This window comes from Protomyctophum parallelum (genome assembly GCF_964188405.1).
Source record: "Protomyctophum parallelum genome assembly, chromosome: 7".
NCBI lineage: Eukaryota > Metazoa > Chordata > Actinopteri > Myctophiformes > Myctophidae > Protomyctophum > Protomyctophum parallelum.
The window spans coordinates 1,559,596-1,583,093 of record NC_139705.1 but is presented as its reverse complement, the minus strand read 5'-3'; the positions used below and the strand labels follow the sequence as shown (position 1 = coordinate 1,583,093).

Genomic DNA, 23,498 nt, shown 5'->3' with positions numbered 1-23,498 from the left:
ATACATTCACCAAAAATAGCCGATCTACAAGCTCACGTGACACATTGTGAGATTGTAGATATGCTATTTTTGGTGAAGAGACTTTGTGTACTGAGGGCTGAAAAATAACGTATACCAAGTACAGTTTCATTTTACAAAGAGGGTCTAAGTGGTTAAACTGAAGTGATATATTGATACATTTCAAATCAAAGTATTCTGAGGCATCACTGGACTTTCGTCAAGGCACCCACTTTGAGATGCCTGCTCTAGCTAAACGTCTGAATCGTGCTTAACTAACTACGTGTCTCCAAGTGGCCCACCATGCACTACCACTCCTTAACCCATTTTGGACTGATGAAAAAAAAGTCTTCTAAATCCTTAAGGTTTTGAGAAAACCCATGTTTCTATGTCAGTGGTGCTCAACCTTTTTCATGTCAAGGACCCCCAGAATGATCTCTTTTGGGCCACGGACCCCCATCTCAAAATATGTAGTTCCAGGGACCCCCCCAGAAGCCAATATTTTAGTTAAAAATCACACCCGTGTGAACTGAGTGGTACAACTCACCCCCCACCCCCCCCCCCACCTCTCTCTCTCTCTATCTCTCTCTCTCATATTAGCAGGCAACAGTGCAGCACTATCCCTCTCTCTGTTTCTGGCACAACAGCGCCCCCTACTGGTACTCATAGTCATATACTGGTGCTCATTAACGTCACATTATAGGTGAACACATAGGTGAACACGGACATTGCTGTTCCTTGGAGTGGCTGCACCACTCAAAAATATTTGCTCTGAAATATATATTTTCAAAAATTGCGAGAGAGGGGAGTTGCACCACTCGGTTCACACGGGTGTGATTTATTTTTTACATTATACTGTTCAGACTGATGATATGGAATATATGCTGATCCTACAGTAGATGACTATTTCTATGCATTTGATGTATTACCTTGTGTTAACCTTAATTGCTTATTGTAAATGGATTAAGAGCGTCTGCTAAATGCCTAAATTGTAAATTGTGATGCATTTTCAGCAGCCTCAAGAATGTGCGGCCGCTGTTCCTATACTACGTACTCTGTCGTCAGTTCTGTGGTGATGGAGAGTGTATGAATGCAGTGTGAGAACTTGTCATTAGCCGTCCGATTTACTCAGTAATTAGCTCACTTTGTCTGCTGTTAATCTTGGGTAGAATTGGCTCCGACCACAGACCACAGGATTAATTCCACTCTGGGTCAGAGGGACATTATGAGTCTCCGCCGCTGCTGTTATTAATTTCTGGATGTTATTATTAAACAATATTAGAGTAAATTATTGCTGCCTGTGCCTGGCTGGAAATGGATTTGTTGCCTGGCAACAGCGGCTTATTGGAAATTCCTCTCCAGGGACATTGTGGTTGCTTTCTGACAGAAGCAAAGCAATGAAAAGCTGATGTCCACTCACCTGTTCGGAGTGTTTGGTACCAACATTCTATTTCAATAATTGCCATATCTCTGAGGCCCCTTTTCCACCAAAACAACTTTGGTTCTAGACGTGGTTCTGTTCTAGATTATTGGAACCTTTTTTAGTTCCAGTTCCGAACGAACTTTTAAGTGGAAACAACAGTTTCAAAATTGAAATTGTAAAGTATTGCAATCCAATTCAAGTGAGATTTATGTTTAGTTATTCTATATTTAGTATTATGGTTAAAACATTGAGAGCTTCTGCACAGTGACGCTGTGTTGTGGGGTAGCTGTGGAAACCCCTGCCAGTCTGTCTGTCTGTCTGTCTGTCTGTCTGTCTGTCTGTCTCTTTTGGGAGGCTGGGTACCCCAAAATTACATCAAAACTAAAACTAAATACCCCCAATATTTTGCTGTAAAACTGGCAACTACATTAGTGCACTATTAGTGGCTTTACCCTTTCTTTATTGCTCATCTCTCTTACTGTGATTTTATAGAGCACATTGTGAAATATTTAAGCCTTAAGCCAATCAGCATAACAAAAAAGGTGATGTCATTTCCAGTCTCCAATCAGCTATTTACAGAGGAGACTGACTCTGGTTACACTGCTTTGTGTATGTGTGTACCACATTTGTGATGATTTGATTGGCTGAGCACGGAATGTGATGATGTATGATAAGAAGAGCACCCCTCACTTCACACAAGTGTGATTTTGATGTATTATGTCAAATAATTTCAGTCATCAGATCTGAACGAACACCTCTAAGGGCAGCCGGAAGAAAGTGGCACAAGACAAAGCCACCAGATGACCTTTCCCACTTTCACTCACTCTGCCTTGGCCCTCTCACTAACCACTGCTAAAACCTCTTTCTATACCACACCAAAATCCAATCCTGTACTTCTAACCCAAGGAAGCTCTTCTCCACTCCTTAAGCCACCTCCCCCCACTCAACCTTCATCCCTCACTGCTGATGTTTTTGTCAACTACTTCGAGAAGAAGGTTGATGATATCAGCAGCTCCTTTCATCCCCTCCCACATAAAGTGGCATCTGACTCAACCAACACTAACCCCAACATACCATGCATGTCCTCCTTCTCTCCTCTTTCCCCAGACGAGGTTCTACAACTAGTGACATCCACTAGACCTACCACCTGTCCTCTAGACCCTGTCCCGTCTCCAACCTTCCAGACCATCGCACCTGATCTGCTCCCCTTCATCACATCCATCATCAACACCTCAGTAACCTCATGAGGCTGCGTCCCATCTGCCCTCAAGTCAGCCAGACTAACACCACTCCTCAAGAAACCAACCCTTGACCCCTCAGATGTCAAGAACTACAGACCGGTATCACTCCATTCATTTCTTTATAAAAGCGTGAACATGTTGTCTCCAACCAGCTCTCTCTCCATCTGTCACAGAACAACCTGCTGGATCAACCAACCAGTCCAGATTTAAGAAGGCCCACTCCAAGAAACTGCCCTGCTCGACTATTGTAACTCCCTCCTTACTGGCCTACCAGCATGTGCACTTAAGCCTCTCCAACTGATCCAAAATGCCGCAGCTCGCTTGGTCTTCAACCAGCCAAAATTCTGACATGTCTCCCCCCTTCTCCGTTCCCTCCACTGGCTCCCGGTCGCTGCCCGCACAGAATAAAAAACTCTGATGCTGGCATTCAAAGCAACCAAGGGTATGGCTCCCCCATATCTTGCAAGTATGAATGAACCCTACAAACCCTCCTACGCACTCAGATCAGCCAACGCAGGGAAGCTGGAAGTACCCTCACTAAAAACGCCGGGACAACGCTCCACACGTCCCAAACTCATCTCCCTTCTGGCTCCAAAACTGTGGAATGCACTTCCCATTGCAGTCAGAACTGCAGCATCACTCCCAATCTTCCGCCGTAGTCTGAAAACCCACCTTTTCAGACTCCATCATGGCCCATAGGACTTACCCTACCCCCTTAGATAGCATTTCTGTAGACTTAGATAGCATTTGATACAGACTTATAGCATGTTATGTAGACATCACTATAATTGCATTGTATGTAGTCATAGCACGTCATAGTAGCCTACATATGTATAGCATAGTATAGTTTATATGTATAGTTTCATTATATAGATATTCCACTGTTACGTTCTTAGCTCACGCATGTTTCATGATAAATGTTTTTATGTGATGTATTCCCATGCTTTTTTGTTCTTGCTTAATGTAAATCGCTCTGGATTAAGAGCGTCTGCTAAATGCCTAAATTGTAAATTGTAATCAATGTTTATATACAGTAGCTCATTGTGTGTATTGCGTACAGCTTTTTTTCTTTTTGGACTTGACTCCGTCTTATAGCTGCTTGCACCTATATTTATTATTATTATTATTGAGTATGTACTTTGTTACTTTACACCACTGGACCCAAGCACTGTATACTGTGGCTGTTCTGTGGAAAAAATATCACATCACATTGAATCAAAGAAAAAGGCATTGGGAAGATTTGCTTTCTGTTACCGTGCCCCACATACTTGGAATATGCTTCAAGAACAACATTAAATTGACCTCATTAATACATGACTCAATTCCAAGGTTATTGCTTTGAGCATTTTTTGTAGTGTTCTTATTGTTCTTATATTATTATTATTCTATTTACTAATTCCTACACAGTTTTATTCCTACACAGTTTTATTTTTGTCTTTATCGCTGCTACTTTTTAATTGTGTTTTAATTGTGCATTCTTCTTTTATTGGTGGTTTTAATGTCTGCATTATTGTCTGCATCTGTGACTGCATTCGAAAATGAGGGTTCACCCTCAATGCATTTTCTGATTTTTTTAATAACCAAACCGGGAACATTCCAGTTCCCAAACAACCAGTGGTGGCAGAAGTTGGCTACTCAAATTTTAAGTAGGCTACGCAATGTATGCTGCAGGGCAGCTGTACTTTGTGGCTCAGGAGGTGGAGCAGGTCGTCCAATGATCCATGGGTCAGTGGTTCGAATCCCGGCTCCTCCTGTCTACATGTCTACAAGTGTCCTTGGGCAAGACACTGAACTCTACATTGCCTCCAATGAGTTGGTCGGTGTGAGCTTGCCACTATTAATCTTGGAAGTGAGGATGCTGGCGTTGACTGTTCGCGACTACTTCACCTCCCTATCAATGAATAAAGTGCTTTGAGCACTTGAAAAAGTGCTACAAAAATGCCATTCATTTCATTTTTATTTGATTAAAAGTATCAATACTGTATCAATAGTGTGGTTAGTGAGCCCGCCTTGGCAGCCAGAGGCTCTGGATGTCGCAGGTTTGATTCCAAGCCAGGCCAGCAATGTGTTGATGTGTGTCCCTGAGCAAGACTCTTTACCCCTAATTGCTCCCCAAGCATCAAAGAATGGCTTAGTGCTCACTGCTCCTCAGGGCCGGATTTACCCTCCCTATAGGGCCCCCGGGCTAGACAACTTTTCAGGGGCCCCCTGGGCTGTGCGGTGTATTTCGGACACGCGGACGGATTTTTTTTTGCTGTATAAAATAAAATAAAAAGCCCTAGCCCAATGGTAAATCTGCCTATGCTGCTCCTAGTGATTAGGCTATAGAAGGGTATAAATGCAGAGGACACATTTCACGTATGTGATATACAGTATGTAATACATTTTGTAGTGTAACCAGCTAACTACAAAATGTTAAATAAATATTTTGTAGCTCCCTCACCCCAGAATAGGGACGCTAGGCTAGGGTTTAAGTCTTTAAACTAATTATTATAGTAATTAAATACATGATTTGTTGTTCTATTAGTAAATATTATTTGCAATTGTCATCACATATTTAAATTAATTGACACAAATTAATAAATGTTCTAAGGGGGTCTATATGATTTTTTGCATACTTGTGGTCTAAGGTACACTATAGTTCTAAATGTGTTTGTATAGTAAAAGAAGATGATTGATTGAATATCTTTTTGTTGTATTGGAGCTGTATCATGACTAGCTAAAGACTAGTCAAGTATGTTTAAATGTTAAACTTTAAATCCTAAAAACAAAACTAAAACTAAAAAACGGACAAATCAATCTGTTGAACAAAGACATTCCAGTAAACGTCATGTCCCCATAAAGAGTTAAACACCTCCACCCACTCTCTTGTCCCATTACACAATACACAAGTAGTGTGTGTACGCAAGCACGCATGCACGCACTCAAGCACAGAGATCGGTGGAGAGAGGGACAGAGAGAAAGAGACATGGGGTGGAGAGAGTAGTGGCCGGGGAGGTGGGGGGGGGGATGCTGAGTCTGCTGACATGAGCAGACAGGTTTTCTAGTGCTGTAATTGGACAGTCACTTCTAATCTATGTAACTACAACACTACCTCCTTTATGGCTGTCCTCTCTCTCACTCCCATCTTTTCCCCAAACTGAATCATCTTCCTGGCATCTGATGGAGGTCAGATTGGTTTTTAAAGAACTAATCCCACCCTTTTTTCAGCTGTTTAGTGTTTTCCAGTTCTAGTCTTTAATTATGCACATTGATTCCAGAGCAGCAATTGACAAATTACAAAACTCCACAAGCAAGCCCACTTGCCCACTGAAATTGAAAACATAAAGTCAATACAACATAAATATAAACTAATGGAACTGCAAACCTATAACAACTTACTATGTAGGCTACTAAGTCTGTCTTATGTTTAGACCGGCAGCCTGAGCCAGATGTTGGGCCTATCCAGATTTTTATCAGAATGGTTTTTATCAAGTCTGAACAGGAAGAAAAGCCAATGACAATGATTTTTGCTAATCAGATTTTGAGACACATTCCCACGTGGTCTGAACGAAGTGTCTCAGTCTGGACACCTGGACAGTGCAGCTGTCACAATTCCACACGTTGCGAGTAAGCATTAGGCTAACCCATGCCTATGTCGTTAAGTCGTTACCACCGCAACCAATGCAGATCGGACAGATGGATTTGGTTTCATTATGTTAAACATTTGCATTACTTAATTTGAACCAAAAATTGAGAATGTAGAAAATGTGTTATTTTGATCAATGTTTGCATCATCTCTCCTATGGTACCAACATCGATAAGATTTTGTACACAATTCCATGCTGTATTGAACGATAACAAAATAAAGTATTGGGTCTGGGAGGCAAAATCTCATCAAATGGTGGTCCGTGGCTCAAATGCCCAATAAATAATGGACCTTGATATGAAATAGGTTGAAAACCACTGTACATTTGACGAATAGGCTAAAACTGAGTGGAAGCAATTCAGAGATTTAAATAAACATATTGGCCTGGGCTGTGGCTCAGCGGTCCAGGCACTTTGGCTGGCAAACCAGTCTGGCATTGTGCCGTGGGTTCAACTCCCGGTCCCGACGGCCTTTCATGCATGTAATGCAGTATGACAGTATTAAATTATATGGTATCCCCGACAAAATGATCAATGCCACAAAAGTTCTATATTCAAATACCTCAGCGATCATCCTTACTCCTGACGGAGAAACACCATCATTCCCCATCCTTGCTGGCATTCTCCAAGGTGACACACTTGCCCCGTTTCTATTTATTATTGTTGTTGATTATGTTCTTCGTATGTCAGTTGATACTATCAATGATAAGGGCTACCAACTACACCTCTACAAGCTCTCGTCATCCTGCTAAATACCTAACCGACACTGACTTCGCTGATTACATTGCGCTTATCAGTCAATCATTGGAATACGCTCAGGCTCTCCTTCAGTCTCTTGAGCAGGCCTCCAACTGTGTTGGTCTTTATCTCAACGAGACGAAAACTGAATACGTAAACATATGCAAATCCAACAATAACCACATTATAAAAACACTTAACAACACTCCTCTGAAACGGGTTGATGACTACAAGTATTTGGGTTCATATATCTTCTTCCCAAAAGGACTTTCAAACTAGGGTATGGCCTGGTCAGCCTGCAGTGACATGCATAAGATCTGGTCATCCCAGCTTAGTAAGATGTTAAAGTAAAAGTATTTAGGACGACCGAGCTGATTTAGGAGCTGATTCGACTCTATGGCTCCGAGACATGGACACTTTCAAAGAAACAAGAGAATCGGTTGGATGGCACTTACACCCGCCTACAAAATCTGTCTTGGAAGAGCCACCCATCGACTAATTTAATATACGGCAACCTTCCCCGTGTTTCTTCACTGGTCCGATCCAGAAGAGCCACTGCTACAGAGCTGACAATGAGGTTATATCTTCACTTCTTCTCTGGAGTCCTGCCTCAGGGCGGACCAGAGGTAGAAAGCTGTCATTCCCTGATGTCATCGCTAGCGACACATGCTTCAGTAGGCAGGAACTGGGGGTGGCAATGAAGGACCAGTGCTTCAGTAGGCAGGAACTGGGGGTGGCAATGAAGGACCGGGAAGTCTGGCGTAGCATTGTGATCTCGACCGCGGTCGAAAAATTATGATGATGCATGTCATCCCCCCATCTCTCTCCCAATTTCCTGTCAGCCTACTGACTGTCCATCTATAAACAATATAAAATATTTTGTTTTGCATTGTTTTAAACGTTCCTGTTTTGTGTGCTGTTTTCTTTTATTGTTTTCGTTTTTGTAAAGCACTTTGAAACGCTGTTTTGTAAGGTGCTACTATAAATAATAATAATAATAATTATTATTATTATCATTATTATAAAGGCAAAAAAATAAATAATATATATATATATATAGCATTACAGAACCGTTTGTTCATATGGGCTGGTCTCAGGATTGGGTGTGGGTCTGCTAGTGCTGGTCTTCCCTGCCGTACGAGCCCATACATTGAATTTACATTTCTCTGCTGGACATATCAATAGGCAAAGACCTCTGATTCTCTGGCTACACATTATGGCATAATCGGTGGAAGTGTCTGTCTATAGACGATTCAAGACGAATCCACAGAACCTTGCCCTGTAGGCCAGGTGTAGGCAATCAATGCTGAGGTGCCAAGCGGCACCTAATGTGACACCTCAGCTATGGCTGCTCCCAGGGCACCTCCATTCTGAAATATCTTGTAGATTAGTGCCTTACTTCAATAACTTTATCATACAATAGAGCGTCACAGTCCCGCCCCCTACCAGGGCCCAGGAAATGATTCCCTGTTCATTTTCCGCATAGACTTTTCAAAAAGTATTTATTTAAAGACCTTTTAAGCCTCGTACAAAGCCTACAACACTTTTTTTGTTGTTTTTCTTCTTTGTAATTATTTGTTTGGTCCAAAATATTGTGTTTATTGTCATGATTTGTCACGACTCGAGTTGGCTTTGTCCGCGGCGTAACCGTATTTAAAGAAATACTTTTTGAAATGTCTATGGGAAAAATGCATTGGGAATAATTTCCTGGGCCTGGCGTCGTCATGAAAGGGGGCGGGACGGCGACCCCCTAGTCTATAGTGTCTCACAACAGTATAGCAGAATAGCAGATCTAAGCTAAAAAAAATCTGCTACGTAGATTAGAATTTGAATCCTGAAAAGTAACAGTTTTGGAAACCCGACAGAGAGGACGTAATAACTCCTTCCAGAAGTAACAAATGAAATGTAGGCATATACGATAGTTCCTAATGATAATTAATTAATATGCTACTACCAGAGGTAACTCCCTGCTCTCAGCATCAAGGGTTGGATTAATTGGGGCCATTTGGGGGTAGGCTACTACTGTATATAGTCTCAGTGACACACTATAGCAGGGGTTTTCAACAGGTGGTCCGTGGACCACTGGTGGTCCCTGGAAGTATTGCATGTGGTCCCTGACCATTCATTTAGTAAAACAAGGATTTGTTGATTTTTTAAAAATGTCTTTCCACTAGTTGAGGAACAGTGAACTGAATGACCTGGTGACCTATGATGACCGTCCATGTAGTCATTTACTGACAAATTGGAGGTCAAGAAATTCAACAGAAAAAGGGAGTTATCATCTCAAGAGCGGGAAGTGCAGCGGATTGTCTGGTTGAGTCATTATTATTAGGAAATTATACTTGTGGAAACAGTGGAATGTATACACATGGGAGGCAAAGCATTAATCTTAGCCCTTACCCCATATCCCCACCCAACACAACAGTGGTCCCCAGGTTGATTCTAAGTCAGGGTGGTGGTCCCTGGTTCACAATCAGTTGAAAACCCCTGGACTATAGTGTCATGACCAGAGGATGTACATCATGGCCAAGGGATTGTACATCAAGCCGTTATGCTCCTGCCAGGGAAGGCTACTTACTAGAGTTTTTCTGATACCGATACTAGTATTGGAAAAAGCTGCCGATACCGGTGTAGTATCATGCAGTATCTGCAAGTATGCCAATCTATGCCGATCCGATACCCCGCAATTTATCACATGATGTGTTATTATCATGTGACTCAACTTGAGTGCTTTTGTTGTTCTGGACTTTCATGCTGGCCTCTCGCACCTGTTTTCAGCTCCATAATAAAGCCTTCAGTTTAGATCACAAACTTCCCTAGCTCTTTTACCAGTGGTGTAAAGTGACTTAAATGAAAGTACATTTACTCAAGTACTGTACCTACTGTAAGTACATTTTTTGAGATACTTTTACTTTACTGGAGTATTTCCAAATTTCAGTATAGGATATTACATCTCTGAGGCAAATATTGTTCTTTAACTCCACTACAATTATTTGAGAACTTTAGTTACTAGTTACTTTGTAGTTTTGTATTATTACAAAACATGCATTAACCACTTCAAATCTGTATACATTTCAGCCAAGATTGTTATACAATTTAAACATTTGAAAATGTGTGAAATGGGACATTCTGCATGACTAGTTTTATTTTTGTACTTTTTTGAAAACATTGTATTTCTGACTTTTACGTAGTATTTCTACATTACATACATTATTGATACTTTTACGTAAGCAAAAAAATGGGAGTCCTTTTCCCACCACTTGTCTTACCAGAGGTAACATGGCTGAGGCGCTGCAGGGTGACACCATGTAGTTGTACTTACCAGAGGTAACATGGCTGAGGCGCTGCAGGGTGACACCATGTAGTTGTACTTACCAGAGGTAACATGGCTGAGGCGCTGCAGGGTGACACCATGTAGTTGTACTTACCAGAGGTAACATGGCTGAGGCGCTGGGTGACACCATGCCTCGGTAGTGGTTGTGCAGCTCCACGATGAGCTCCTCCTGCTCCTCGGACAGGAAGCTCCAGGCCCCAGGCAGCAGCAGGGACCCCAGCAGCACCCAGCTCCAAACCAACACCCACCCATCGGCCCCTCTCCTCCTCGCCCCGGAGATCCCCAGTCCCCCCTGGATGGTCCCGGCCTGTTTCTGGGCAGTCCGGTGGTGGTGGGCCGAGGAGACGCCCTGCTGCTGCTGCTGCTCAGTCCAGACCCCCGGGAGGCCAGAGTTAATCCACTGTTGTTGTTGCATCCTGGGAAATGAAGTTATCCTGAAGTATCCCTTTTATTTTGTCAGTGCAAGACCAGGATGATTCCAGGAGTGTTTGTCTGTGTGATAATTCGGAAAAGGGTGCTTGTGTGCGTGTGTGTGTGTGTGTGTGTGTGTGTGTGTGTGTGTGTGTGTGTGTGTATGTGTGTGTGTGTGTGTGTATACCTTTTTCAGTAGGTCAGTGACCCTGCATACCCTGCATACAGTACATGTGCATGTATGTGTGCATGTGTGTGCGTGTGTGTGTGTGTGTGTGTGTGTGTGTGTGTGTGTGTGTGTGTGTGTTGAAGTGAAGTGTGCAGACAGAGTGTTCTCACTTCTGACTGCTTCTCTCCTTCTCTCTCTCCGTTCAGTTCTGCCGAACTGCCCCTCCTGACTCCTGGCTTTTAGAGAGCGAGCGAGGATCCTCCCTTACACACACACACACACACACACACACACACACACACACACACACACACACACACACACACACACACACACACACACACACACACACACACACACACACACACACACACACACGCGTGCATGCGCACAGTTCACATTACAGACACGGCACTGACTGGTACGCAAAAACATCCCCACCCTCGCTCGCTGTACTCTCTCTCTCCATCTCTCTCCCCCCCCTCTCTCTCTCTCTCTCTCTCTCTCTCTCTCTCTCTCTCCACATTTTTCCCCTCTTTCTCACTTTCTCACTCATCCATGCATTGTTTGTTTCTCTCCTCTCCTCTTCTGCATTTTCTCTTTTGTTTTCTATCTCTCTCTCTCTTGCTTCTATACTAGGTTACCATTAGTTGACTGACCAGTCAACTAATGCAAACCTATCCACACACACACACACACACACACACACACACACACACACACACACACATGCCCGGCAGGAAGCCCACCATATTAACCACTAGCCTAAAGGAGAGTCCCACCTTGGCTGGGGGGAGAGTTTAGGATCTTGCGGGCCTTCAGGCTAAGGCTCGCAGCCACTCTCAAAAAACACAAAAACTTAGAATATGAGATTTCTTCCTGACAGCAATAACTGTTATAAGTTTCCATGTATGGTACTGGTACATCTAAGTCTGTGTAATTGAACTTGAGATACAGTGTACTTGATATGTATTGCATACTGCCTGTACTGTAGCATACTGTATGGATAGGCTATGAGAGACATCTCAGCACCAGTAAGGTCAGCCTTGCTGCATTATCATGTCACGTTTCTATGTCTCATATCTTGTTGTCACGTCATTATGATCCAGCACTATATATGTTCCCTGTTTGTGTAATAAACTTTGTGAACCTTTAGCATGATACTGTCTCGTGTCACGTTATTGTTCTCCCGGGCCCACCACCATGCAGTCGCCGTACCAAAGGAACAGATCACGCAACTGGATTATCACACACCACCCAGCCTGCACACACTACCAGTCTGTCAGAACCAGACGAGGGTCCATTTAGAGATTACAACAATAACCACCCAGCATTATCTACAACAGTAGTTTCCAACTCTTTTCATATCAAGATCCATTATTTATTCAGCATTTGAGCCACAGACCACCGTTTGATGAGATTTACCCCCTCAGATCCAAAACGTGGAATATTTTGTTATCATGGGATACAATTTATTCCATGCTGTATTGAGATAGCAGGCAAACGCAGGCAAACAATTCTTCAACATGCTCTAATTGTGTAGTTTGTAGACTTGATTTGTAGAAAAATAATTTAACTCTTGAGAGCGTAAAACGAAACCAAATGCACTGGTGTGGTTTCTCCAGTGTGGTCACACCTATAGAACATGCAGCACTAGGGTTTCTCTGGGGCTTTCAACAGGCATGTGGAGCTGGTCCCGGTGATACAAGTGGACCAACACCTCCTGACCTGACCTGACCTGACTAATGCTTGCCCCACTGATAAGGGCACAACTGAATGGTTAGACATATAGGCTGTCTGGGAAACCAGGAAACACAAGGTCCCTGGTTCGCTTCCCGGGTGGCCCGGCAATGTGTCGAGGTGTCCCAGGCCATTATGCAAGACACTTCACCCCTAACTGCTATGATATTTGCATATAAATACCGCCCACAGAGGCTGAAATTCACACAAAAAAAAAATGTCTGGACTCTGTGCAATTTTGAAATGTTTTTAACCTAAGACTTTTGACCTTTAGGCCTACACTAATAAAAGTAGGTAAAATAATTGTAATATATGTGTTTTTGTGATCATTAGAATGTCTAGAACATGTTTTATTCATTATTGTGAAAGATATCCCCAAAATGTAAATTATTAATTTATTATATTATTATATAATTATTATATAATTATTATAGATTTTTCATCAAACATTATTTTTTTTATTTTTTTCAACATATTTTTTAGTCTCAGTCCTAGTAGTACAAAGTAGTAGTAGTAGTAGTAGTAGTAGTAAGGTTGAAATCTATTTTTTGCAAGTAGAAATTAATGCAGGTGTTAGAAGGTTAAGTGGTGGGACAAACAGCTTTGTGTGTGTGTGTGTGTGTGTGTGTGTGTGTGTGTGTGTGTGTGTGTGTCCTTTAGTTGTGGTGAAATGTGTACTGTGGGTGCATTCAACCCATCCTATAATATGAGTAGCAGTATCGGTGCCGTTAATGGCGTGGGATATTTCACTTTCAAAAACACTTTTGGGTATTTTATCGTCTACTCAGGCTTATGTACACCCCGGACAGTTTTTAAGTTTACTTGATTCAGTATTTAGATATTTGATATTCATTTTAGCTGCCTGCCCTCTTCCTACAAACAAACTTTAACTCCATTTTAACCAAGATAGAATCATTGAAAACACCCAACCTTTTTTTCTGGTGACTGATAGGCCTATTGTCATTATATGTTTGGGGGGCCGTGTTTTTTCATTTACTGTTTTCATTTATTTTTCATTCATTTTGATGCTTTAGTCTCCTCCGGCCTCCTGGTTCTTGTCCAAAATAAGTATTAAAAATAAATGAAAGTAAATGAAAAGTAAATGATAAAACATGGCCCCCTCACAGGTCAGGAAGGTCAGTAGACCGAAAGCTTGCTAAATAAATACATTGATTGTGCGTAGATCTGAGTGTGCAGAGCTTCCCTTTATTTTTCTCATGTTCCCTTTGTGGATCCAGCACCTCACTTAAGTTTGTTCAGCGGATGAGCTGGTTCTTTTTACATTTTTGTCCGATCATGGTTAAAACGGAGTTTGAAGTTTGAAGGGTTTGCATAGCAAGGGGTCGGGGCAGCTAACTCAAGAATACATTTAACCGATATTTATTATAGAATGGGAATACAAGTGTGCATATGATATTTATATTGGTGTTGGGCTCTGCTGCATTTTCTCCCTGCTCGGCACGATTAAACACCACCATAAAACATAAAGAACAGGGAGATAGATATACAATAAAAAAACCCATGGGGAACATAAATAACAGAGCCCACCGGTGGTTCTGGGGTGGTAAACATCACATAACAACCAGGAACCATATGCAGAGGAAGGCAAGAAGTGAGCTTAAGTAGCCCGCCCAATTGGTCAGCTGACTGCCGCAGATCAGCGAATGATGTGTGGGTCTTGCACACATACAGTAGTAATGCAGCATATTAACCCCTTGAGTATATGTATGCGCCCTTGAGCGCATATTAATCTAAATACTGAATCAAGTAACTTAAAAACTGTCTGGGGTGTTCACATAAGCCTGAGTAGAAGATGAAATGATCAAAAGGTTTTTTGAAAGTGAAATATCCCTTTAAGTACTGTACTTAAGTAAAACATTGAGACATTTGTACTTTACTTGAGTATTTCCAATTTCCAGTATACTTCTACTTCTACTCCAATACATCTCAGATCCAAATATTGTATTCTTACAATTTGAAAACTGTAGTTAATTTGTAGATGTATTATTATTACAAAACATACATTAACCACTTCAACCATGTACATTTCGGCCATTTAAAAATGGCCGAAATCTACAAGCTCGGAATGTGTCACATCTGGACGCATGCGTGAGCTTGTAGATCTGCTATTTTCAAAAGTTTTTAATGAGTTGAAAGAACTAATCATTCGGCATAATGAGTACTTTCTACTCATGGTAGTACATTTTCATACGAATTTGTACTTTTACTCAAGTACATTTTGAATTCTGGACGTTTACTTGCAACATTTCTCCATTGCAGATACGTTTACTTAAAGGGATTGTGACATTTAAAACACATTTTTGTAGATTTTTTGGCTTTTTTGGCTTTTCTTGACATCAATGTCACAAAAAAAAAACGAAGTTTGAACATTCAGTGTATTCTCTGCTTTCTGGACTTTTGTGAATAATTATGCAAAAATGTCTCATCGGGTTGGACGGCAGTAATATACGTAGATCTCCGCTAAACCTCCGCCCCCTCCCCTCTGCTCCCTGCCTACCCTCTCTTCTCCGCCCCTCTCCTCTCCTCCCCCTAGTGCCTCTCCTCCCTGCTTCCTCATTTTGACCGCGACTTTGTTTCTTTGTAATACTTACTAATAATGGCTTCTAGATCAACACAAGTCCTTACACTGGATACCAACTGCCCTAGATGAAGACTCTTTATTTTTGACGGTGACGTTCCTACCAAGTTGTCAAAGAAGGCATCTTGGGTTGACAGGAAAGGGGGAATTACCGACATCTACAGGCTAAAAGAATGTGTTTTTCCATGCCTTCTCAGGATGCAGATTACACATACACAAAAACTCCTGGCAAGAAATACTGGAGTGGAGTTGAGTGTTCAAACTTTTTAGACACGTTTGAAGGACCATGGCCACGACTTTTAATGTTGTTAAAATTATGTTATAAATAATGTCATAATACCTTTAAGTACCATCACACTAGAGGCCTGTATTAAGTTGTGCATCTGTGACTGTGAGTCAATCAGCATGCGTGTGCATAGTATACTGCACACATATTCTGAACAGCCCTACTTGTCTGAGCTGGTACAATAATAAGGAGCCTGACAGAAATAATAACAGGGGTTGGGTTGTATACGTAGGTGTCAGCCCATATAGGACATGATGTACATTGACTAGGGAGTGGTGACATGCAATGTTTCTACATAGATAAAAAAAAAAATCTGTGCCAAATACTGAGGAGAGAGTTGAAGTTAAGGATATCAATTAATATCAGAATATTTGAGTCCTTAATGTTACTATATATGCGTCTAGTGCAGTAGTTAGAGGGAAGGTTGCATGTCTACTTCCCACCAGCTTGCTAACCTCTCGCTTACAGACTGCCGCTGGCTAGCCCATGTTGTGGTGAACGGGGAAGCAGCCTCTGGTGTAAGTCTCCTTCACCAAGACTCCTGCCAGGCCTCCTTGTGGCCATGCACGGTAACTGGGGCTCTGCGGGCCCAGGCTAACGGGACAGGGGATCTCGGAGCTGCAGTGGTCCCTAGAGGTGTGATGTGCAGGCCCACAGTGTGGACACGCCCTGGCATCACCCAACCACTGCCCCGCTGCCTTGTGGGTTAGTCTGGGAAGACAAAAGGCTGCAGCTGGGGAGGGTGCTGGTCGCCTTGGGCTCCCCTTGACACCGGAATCCACCCTCCTACAGTCAAGTAGTGCTATCGAGGACTGCGCAACCCCTGTGGCACTTTAAAAACTTCTCTGCGCAGGTCTCCACTTTGACCCCGGTGACAGAACATCTGCAACCAACCAAGAAGTCTGGCGGCGCTGGGGTGTTCGGTGACGGGTGCAGGTTTGAATAAACTGGAAGCCTCTAGCTGGAACTCTACACGTCAGCGGCGCAGGGCTATTATAGTCGCTAACAGCTGGGACTGAGTGGCAGCTGTTTTCGGCAGACCCCTGTGCGACTGAGCAGCCCTATTTAGGACCACACTGCTCACCCCAACTGGGGAGGGGCCTAGAAAAGGTGGCCCAAAAATTGCCCACTCAAACCTTTCCTGGACATGATCAGGTTACCGCGCCTGTCGGGATATTCCATACTGCGGTCGAAAAAAAACAAAAAACAAAACGATATTAACGAAATGCTTGAAACTGGCATCATGGAATGTGAGAACCCTCCTGGACTCTAGTGGCAACTGTGACAGACCCCAACGCAGGACAGCGCTAGTTGCTGCTGAACTGAGGATTTATAACCTCGATATCACTGCCTTGAGTGAAACCAGGATGCTGGATGAGGGATCCCTGAAAGGCTTCCCTCCTGGTGGAAAACACCTGCATGGTGTGGGACTGGCAGTCAAGAACACCCTTCTACCAAGCCTGACTGAAGCACCTGTCGGAATCAGTGAACGGCTGATCCTCCGTATCCCCCTTGCAAAGAAGCACTTTGCGTACGCACCAACCATGCCATCAGAGAACGACGTGAAGGACAGTTTCTATCAGTCTCTGGATGAGGCACTCCGCCAGATCCCCAAGACTGATAAGATCCTACTGCTTGGCGACTTCAATGCTCGTGTAGGCCAAAACAACAGGATATGGAGTGGAGTACTTGGTGGACATGGTGTTGGTCAAGTCAATGCAAAAGTCAGAAAACATCAAGACTGGTTTGATGAGAACTCAGACTCCATCAGGAACTTACTGGACAAGATGCATAAAGCACATAAGGCGACCTTACAACCCCTCATCCATAACACTCAAGCAACAGTGGCAGGCAGCTCGCAGGGAAGCTCAAAAAACCTTGCGGGCACTGCAAAATGAATGGTGGACAAGTAAGGCTCATGAAATACAACTGTTTGCAGATAGAAACGACATGCACAATTTCTAGAACTCTATAAAAACATATACGGCCCAAAAAACGGCTCAGTTACCCCATTGAAAACAGCAGATGGCCTCACACACTTGAAGGACCAAAACCGGATCCTGCTGAGGTGGGCTGAACACTTCAATGCCCTACTCAACCAACACTCTTCTACAGACCAAACCATACTGGAAGAACTACCTGAACACCCACCCAATCAATGACCTCAGTCAGCCACCGACCTTCATGGAGGTTCGAGCAGCTGTTCATGCATTAAAGAACAACAAGTCTCCTGGCGCTGACAACATTCCGGCTGAACTCCTGAAGGAGGGAGGGTACGTCTGCACCAGTGCTCTTCATCAGTGTATAATGAGGGCCTAAGAAGATGAGAGTATCCCTCAACAGTGGAGGGACGCAAACATTGTCGCCATCTACAAGAATAAGGGTGACAAGTCTATCTGTGGCAACAGCAGGGGGATATCACTCCTTTCTGTTGCTGGCAAGGTACTGGCCAAGGCTCATTAATACCATCACAGAGGAAATGCTACCTGAGTCACAGTGGGTTTCGGAAGAATAGGAGTACGGTTGACATGATATTTACAACACGGCAACTCCAGGAGAAGTGTCGGGAACAATACCAGGACCTATTTATGGCCTTTATCGATCTCTCCAAGGCCTTCGATACTGTCAACAGGGAGCTCCTCTGGAGTGTGCTTAGCAAGTTTGGCTACCCAGCCAAGTTTGTCAGCATCCTCCGCCAGTTCCACGACGGGATGATGGCCCGTGTGACCATCGGAGGACTAGAGTCTGAATCCTTCCCTGTACGCACAGGGGTAAGACAGGGGTGTGTGCTGGCACCTGTGCTCTTCAATGTCTTCCTCCTGTGTGTTACCCATCTTCTCCATAAGGAGCTTGAGTCCAGCAGTGGTGTCTTAGTGGATTTCAGACTGGACGGAAACCTCTTTAATATCAGGAGGCTACAGGCAAAGACCACAGAGCAGGTCCTTGAGTTGCAGTATGCAGATGACTGTGCTCTTGTGGCACACTCTCCACAGGACCTCCAGTCCATCCTTGCTGTGGTTGTCAAGGCCTACAGCAGGATGGGGCTGTCTGTCAACACCACCAAGACAGAAGTGGTCTGCCATTGGAGCTCCAGTACCCCACACACCCTGCCTGCCTTCACCATTGACCACAAGCCACTGACAATAACTCCATCATTTAAATACCTGGGCAGTATCCTCTCTGAAGACTGCAGCATCGACAGTGAAATCCAAAACCGGATCAAGCAGGTATCAGCTGCCTTTGGGAGACTATGGCGACGGGTCTTCCAAAACAACAATCTTCATGTGCATACCAAAGTTTCTGTTTACCAGGTATCACCACCCTCCTCTACAGCTGTGAAACATCAAGGCCCTGGAGCGATTCCATGTTGGATGCCTGCAGTGCATCCTTGGCCTCACCTGGCGTGATCATGTACCTCAGACTGAAATACTTGCTAAGACCAACTGCAGGAGTATTGAGGCCATGATCACCCAGCACCAACTGCGCTGGCTCGGACACGTGATAGGGATGCCCCAAGATCGGCTGCCCCGTAGAGTGCTGTATGGCCAGCTCCACCATGGCCAGCGCCTGGCAGGAGGGCCAAAGAAGCGATATAAGGACCAGCTGAAGACCTCACTGAGGAAATGTAAGATCAGGCCTGAGGACCTGGAGGCTGCTGCTGCTGACCGTGACTCATGGCGGCAGCGCTGTCACCAAGGAACCCAGAGGCTGGAGGAGGACAGGACAGCAACAGAGGCAACAGAGGCAACAGAGACACAGGAGGAACACACCCATGACTGCCATTACCACTACCACCACTACACCCTACTGTACCCATGCCCCACCTGCAATAAAACATGTGGTTCCAGGATTGGACTCTTTAGCCACCAGAGAACTCACCGTTAAGGACATAAGTGGACGTCATCATCGGTTTCGATGGGCAACCATAAGCAATCACATGAATGCACGGTGCGCTCTCTCTGCCATTGTCTCCACCAGGCTGAAGGCATGGGGAGAGTATGTTTTGCATTCCGTCCGTGTGTTATTGTGTGTGTCCGAGCTAATCTCCGGCACCGTTAACCCGGTCAAAGCCACATTTTGCATACACACTCCCTGGATGCCAACGATGAACCTCTGCCTGTTATAGCGCCACCAGGAGGCCGACTTTTGAAAAACAATATATAATATTACTCCTCCATATTTTGTCCAAAACTCTGTCATCAGTCATGTGTTCAAGACGGATCTGTCAGATATTTCATATTCCATCCTAATTGGCTTTCAAAGTGTGCAGGATTGGCCCGTTTTGAACAAAATGCCTCAAATCAAGGACTTAGCGTGCAATTCACGTGAAATCTTTCACAGGCTTTCCTACTAGGCTGAGGAATATATCTGTTATGCACCAGTCTAGGGGCCTGATACACAACATGAAAATATGACGCTCCCGCCTTCCCCAACTCCCAAGCAGCCACTCAAACAAAGGGTTAAGGGTGTAAAGGCAAATATGTATTAACAAAATAGGTATAACAGTTAAGGTGAGTTTCATAAAGTAAAATCAAAAGTAAAGGGTAATGTTGTAAAGGAATGTTGAAATAAATCAAAAAGAACTAAACCAAAATATGATCTTACCTAACGAAAACAAAATACAAGAGCTTGCCTCCTCAACATAAACAGAACTTAAAGGAAACTGAACTCATATTAACTAGGGCTGGGCGATATGACAAAATCTCATATCACGATATAGAATTTATTTTATCACGATAACGATATACTCACGATATAGCATATTTTTTACGATACCTATTTTTTTATCTAAAAGAATTGATTTTTGTTCAGGTCGAGTACTTTACTGTACTGTACTGTACTGTACTGTACTGTACTGTACTGTACTGTACTGTACTGTACTGTACAAGCTCTCCTCCCTGGCCTCTGTCTGTGTTAGGCTGCACAACAGTGACACTTGGTGGTGACAATAGTTATGCTATTTCGTGCTCGGATACAGGGACAGGGACACACATAGCTGTCTATAATGGTTGCACCACTCAAAAAACAATTAAATTCACATTATCCAGTCTACTTATATGAATATAATACTGTTGCCCTTCCCATGCACAGACAGGCCCAAAGCAAGTACAAAAATATTACAAAATAAAATGTATATAATAATAATTAGAGGCTGAACTCAATTGTTCAGCCTCTGTAGACATTTTTAAAGCACAGCTCAAGACCCACTTCTACAACATTGCTTTTAATTGATCTTTTATTTTTTGTTATTCATGTCCTCACTGTATTGCATCACTGCTTGTTTTTTAATGTCGTTGCCTTGCTTTTCTTTTTTTCTCCATTGCTCTGTAAAGCACTTTGAGAGCTGCATTTCATGTCATGAAAGGTGCTATACAAATAAAGTTTTATTAGTATTATTAATAATAATTATTATTATGACAATTAAAAAGAAAAAAGAAAGAAATAAGACGTTGCCATTCAGACACATAAGTACAGGCCTGTGTCTGCATTAAATTGGCTTAAGGAAAAAATAAATATCTCATGTCACAGTTTGTCACTACAGTTGTTTCAGTTCATTTAAGCTCTGTATAGGGAATCAACATGTTCTGTTGTAGTTATAGTTTAGTTTGTTAAAGACGTTGGGCAGCTTAACGATGTTTAATTGACTACAGGCGATAGAGTGAGAGAGAGTGAGAGAGAACGCCATCTTGTCGTCAACTCTCCATGCCCACAGCTGTGCGTAAATGGGAGTCTGGGACGAGTGGGGCTTTTTCTTTTCCTTTTTTTTTGATGATCACAACAAAGTCAGCGTCTTGTGTTGTTGTTGTAAGCTGTTGCTGAATTAAGGACTTTTCAAATGGAATAATTTATTTGGAACAATAAAACAAGACAGACGCAGCAGGAGGACTGCACAGGTAAGAGGAACGTCTTCGTCTTGGAAGAAGTTTGCAGTGCACCCGACGACGGACAAGCTTATTGTTCAACTGTGTAAAACATGCGTGGCTCACGCAATTTATCAATTTGACCCAACATGAAACCTGCATTTATAACAGTGAATGACCGGTTACTTTAGGGCGCGTTCGGAAATAGCGCACTAGGCGCACTGTGCAATGCAAACTGATAGATGAGTTCGCTCCGGTGTGGTATTTCCGAACGTGCCCCTTACACCGCTCTGAATCTCGTCAGCCATCATCATCATCTCCCTCTTTTAGGTGCAAGCACCACCTCGGCTTGTGTTGTGGTCGTGTTGGCCTTAGAGTATATAATAGAGAAGACATCCGAGACCGAAAGGTGTTGGCTCACTGTTTTCAGTGCGCGCGGTGGGCTGCTGGGCATGCCGTATATAAGCGCTGTGACGTAAAATACTGCCGTAAAGCGAAACGGCGATATAAGCGATATAGCTTTTTTTTCGTGATAGACATTTTCTATCGAAAATACGATATATATCGTCATATCGCCCAGCCCTAATATTAACTGAACATAACAAAATACGGGCGGCAGTGTTGCCAACTTAGCGGATTTGTCGCCATATTTAGCTTCTTTCCAGACCCCCCTAGCGACTTAATTAGTGAAAAGCTTCTGGCGAGAAATTTAGCTACTTTTTCTGGTGAATTGGGGATAAATCGTGTTGACAGTCGCCAGAGATAAAAACCCTCATTTTTATTAATTTTCCTTCTCAGCCTAAAAAAAAAGAAAAAAAAACTCGGCGCGTCTGGCTCAGTGGTTTCCTCGTCTCGGCTCGGTTATGTGCACATAACCGAGCCGAGTCGAGGAAGCCACTGAGCTCTGCTGTGACAGCAGAGTAATCTAGTAAGAGAGAGTAATGACACTCCCGTAGTCCCGTTGACTCACATTGTAACATATTTTCGTTGCTAGGGTCGTCTAAAAGTCGCTAGGGACGCTAAAAAGTCGCTAGGGGCGGCGCGCGCTACGCGCGCGCAAGGGCGCGCGCTGCGCGCGCGCATATCCCACCTCTAGCTACTTTTAGCTACTTTTCGAGGAGCCACTAGCTATTTCCGTTACTGGGGAGTTGGCAACACTGACGGGCGGTGGCCGGTTGGGAGCCGAGGAGGACAGGTCTGTCCCCCTGCGTGCGGCACTCTCTTCTAGAATGGCCAACCTCATTAGCCACTCTGAGGCCCCTTTTCCACCGGTTGGTTCCCAGTGGGAAGTTGGGAACTGGTTCAGTTCTTTTTGGTTTTTAGTCCATGAGCCAGAGCACCAAAATTGAAACGTTAATTATGAATTGAGTGGGAAAAACCATGCCTATATTAGATTATTATCACCATGAAATTTCCCCAATTGAGTACTTACACGAAGACAATGATTTATTGTATTACAAATTTTACATTTTTAAATATGCAAATGGGGCATTATGTAGGAAAATATGCAAAATAATCGAAAACAGGATAAAGCTACTACTGTGGAATGGTTATCATGTATTAATTTACTTGTATTGATCCTATAAACAATTTAATATAGGGTATAGTTTTCCCACCAATTTTGGAGCTCTGGCTCATGGACTAAAAACCAAAAAGAACTGAACCGGTTCCCATTGGGAACCAACCGGTGGAAAAGGGGTCAGAATGGCTGTATAGGACTCAGGACCGTTCCCCACCAATCGCTGGCTGCCCTTAAGTCCCCTCTCCAATGGATGGCTGGAAGTCTCCCCTCCAATGGATGGCTGGCCACCTGTTCTGCGTCACGCCCATGCTCACGGTGTCATCTACATCTGGCACGTTGCACAGTGGCATGCACACCACTTCATACCAGGACCCAATATCATATCGCAGAATACGACCCCAGTCGTAACAATATCCCACCCTTTTCACATTGGCCTCTCATTAGCAGGCAACCTTGCCTCCCTCTCTGTTTCTGGCACAACAGCGCCCCTACTGGTAATATTAGTTATATTAGCTCATAGTCACATAGGTGGGTTAACGTCACATAGGCG

General features: G+C 43.5%; 1 protein-coding gene across 1 annotated transcript in view; it reads right to left on the bottom strand.

Annotated features, from left to right (window-relative positions):
* Positions 1 to 10,972, bottom strand: part of LOC310861683 (uncharacterized protein) — a 30,380-nt gene extending 19,408 nt beyond the window's left edge. The window contains exon 1 of the mRNA XM_083769249.1: positions 10,455 to 10,972. Coding sequence (XP_083625375.1) covers positions 10,455 to 10,775 — 321 coding nt within the window. The 5' untranslated portion in view covers positions 10,776 to 10,972. The remainder of the gene's footprint in view (positions 1 to 10,454) is intronic.
* Positions 10,973 to 23,498: the final 12,526 nt, after the last annotated feature.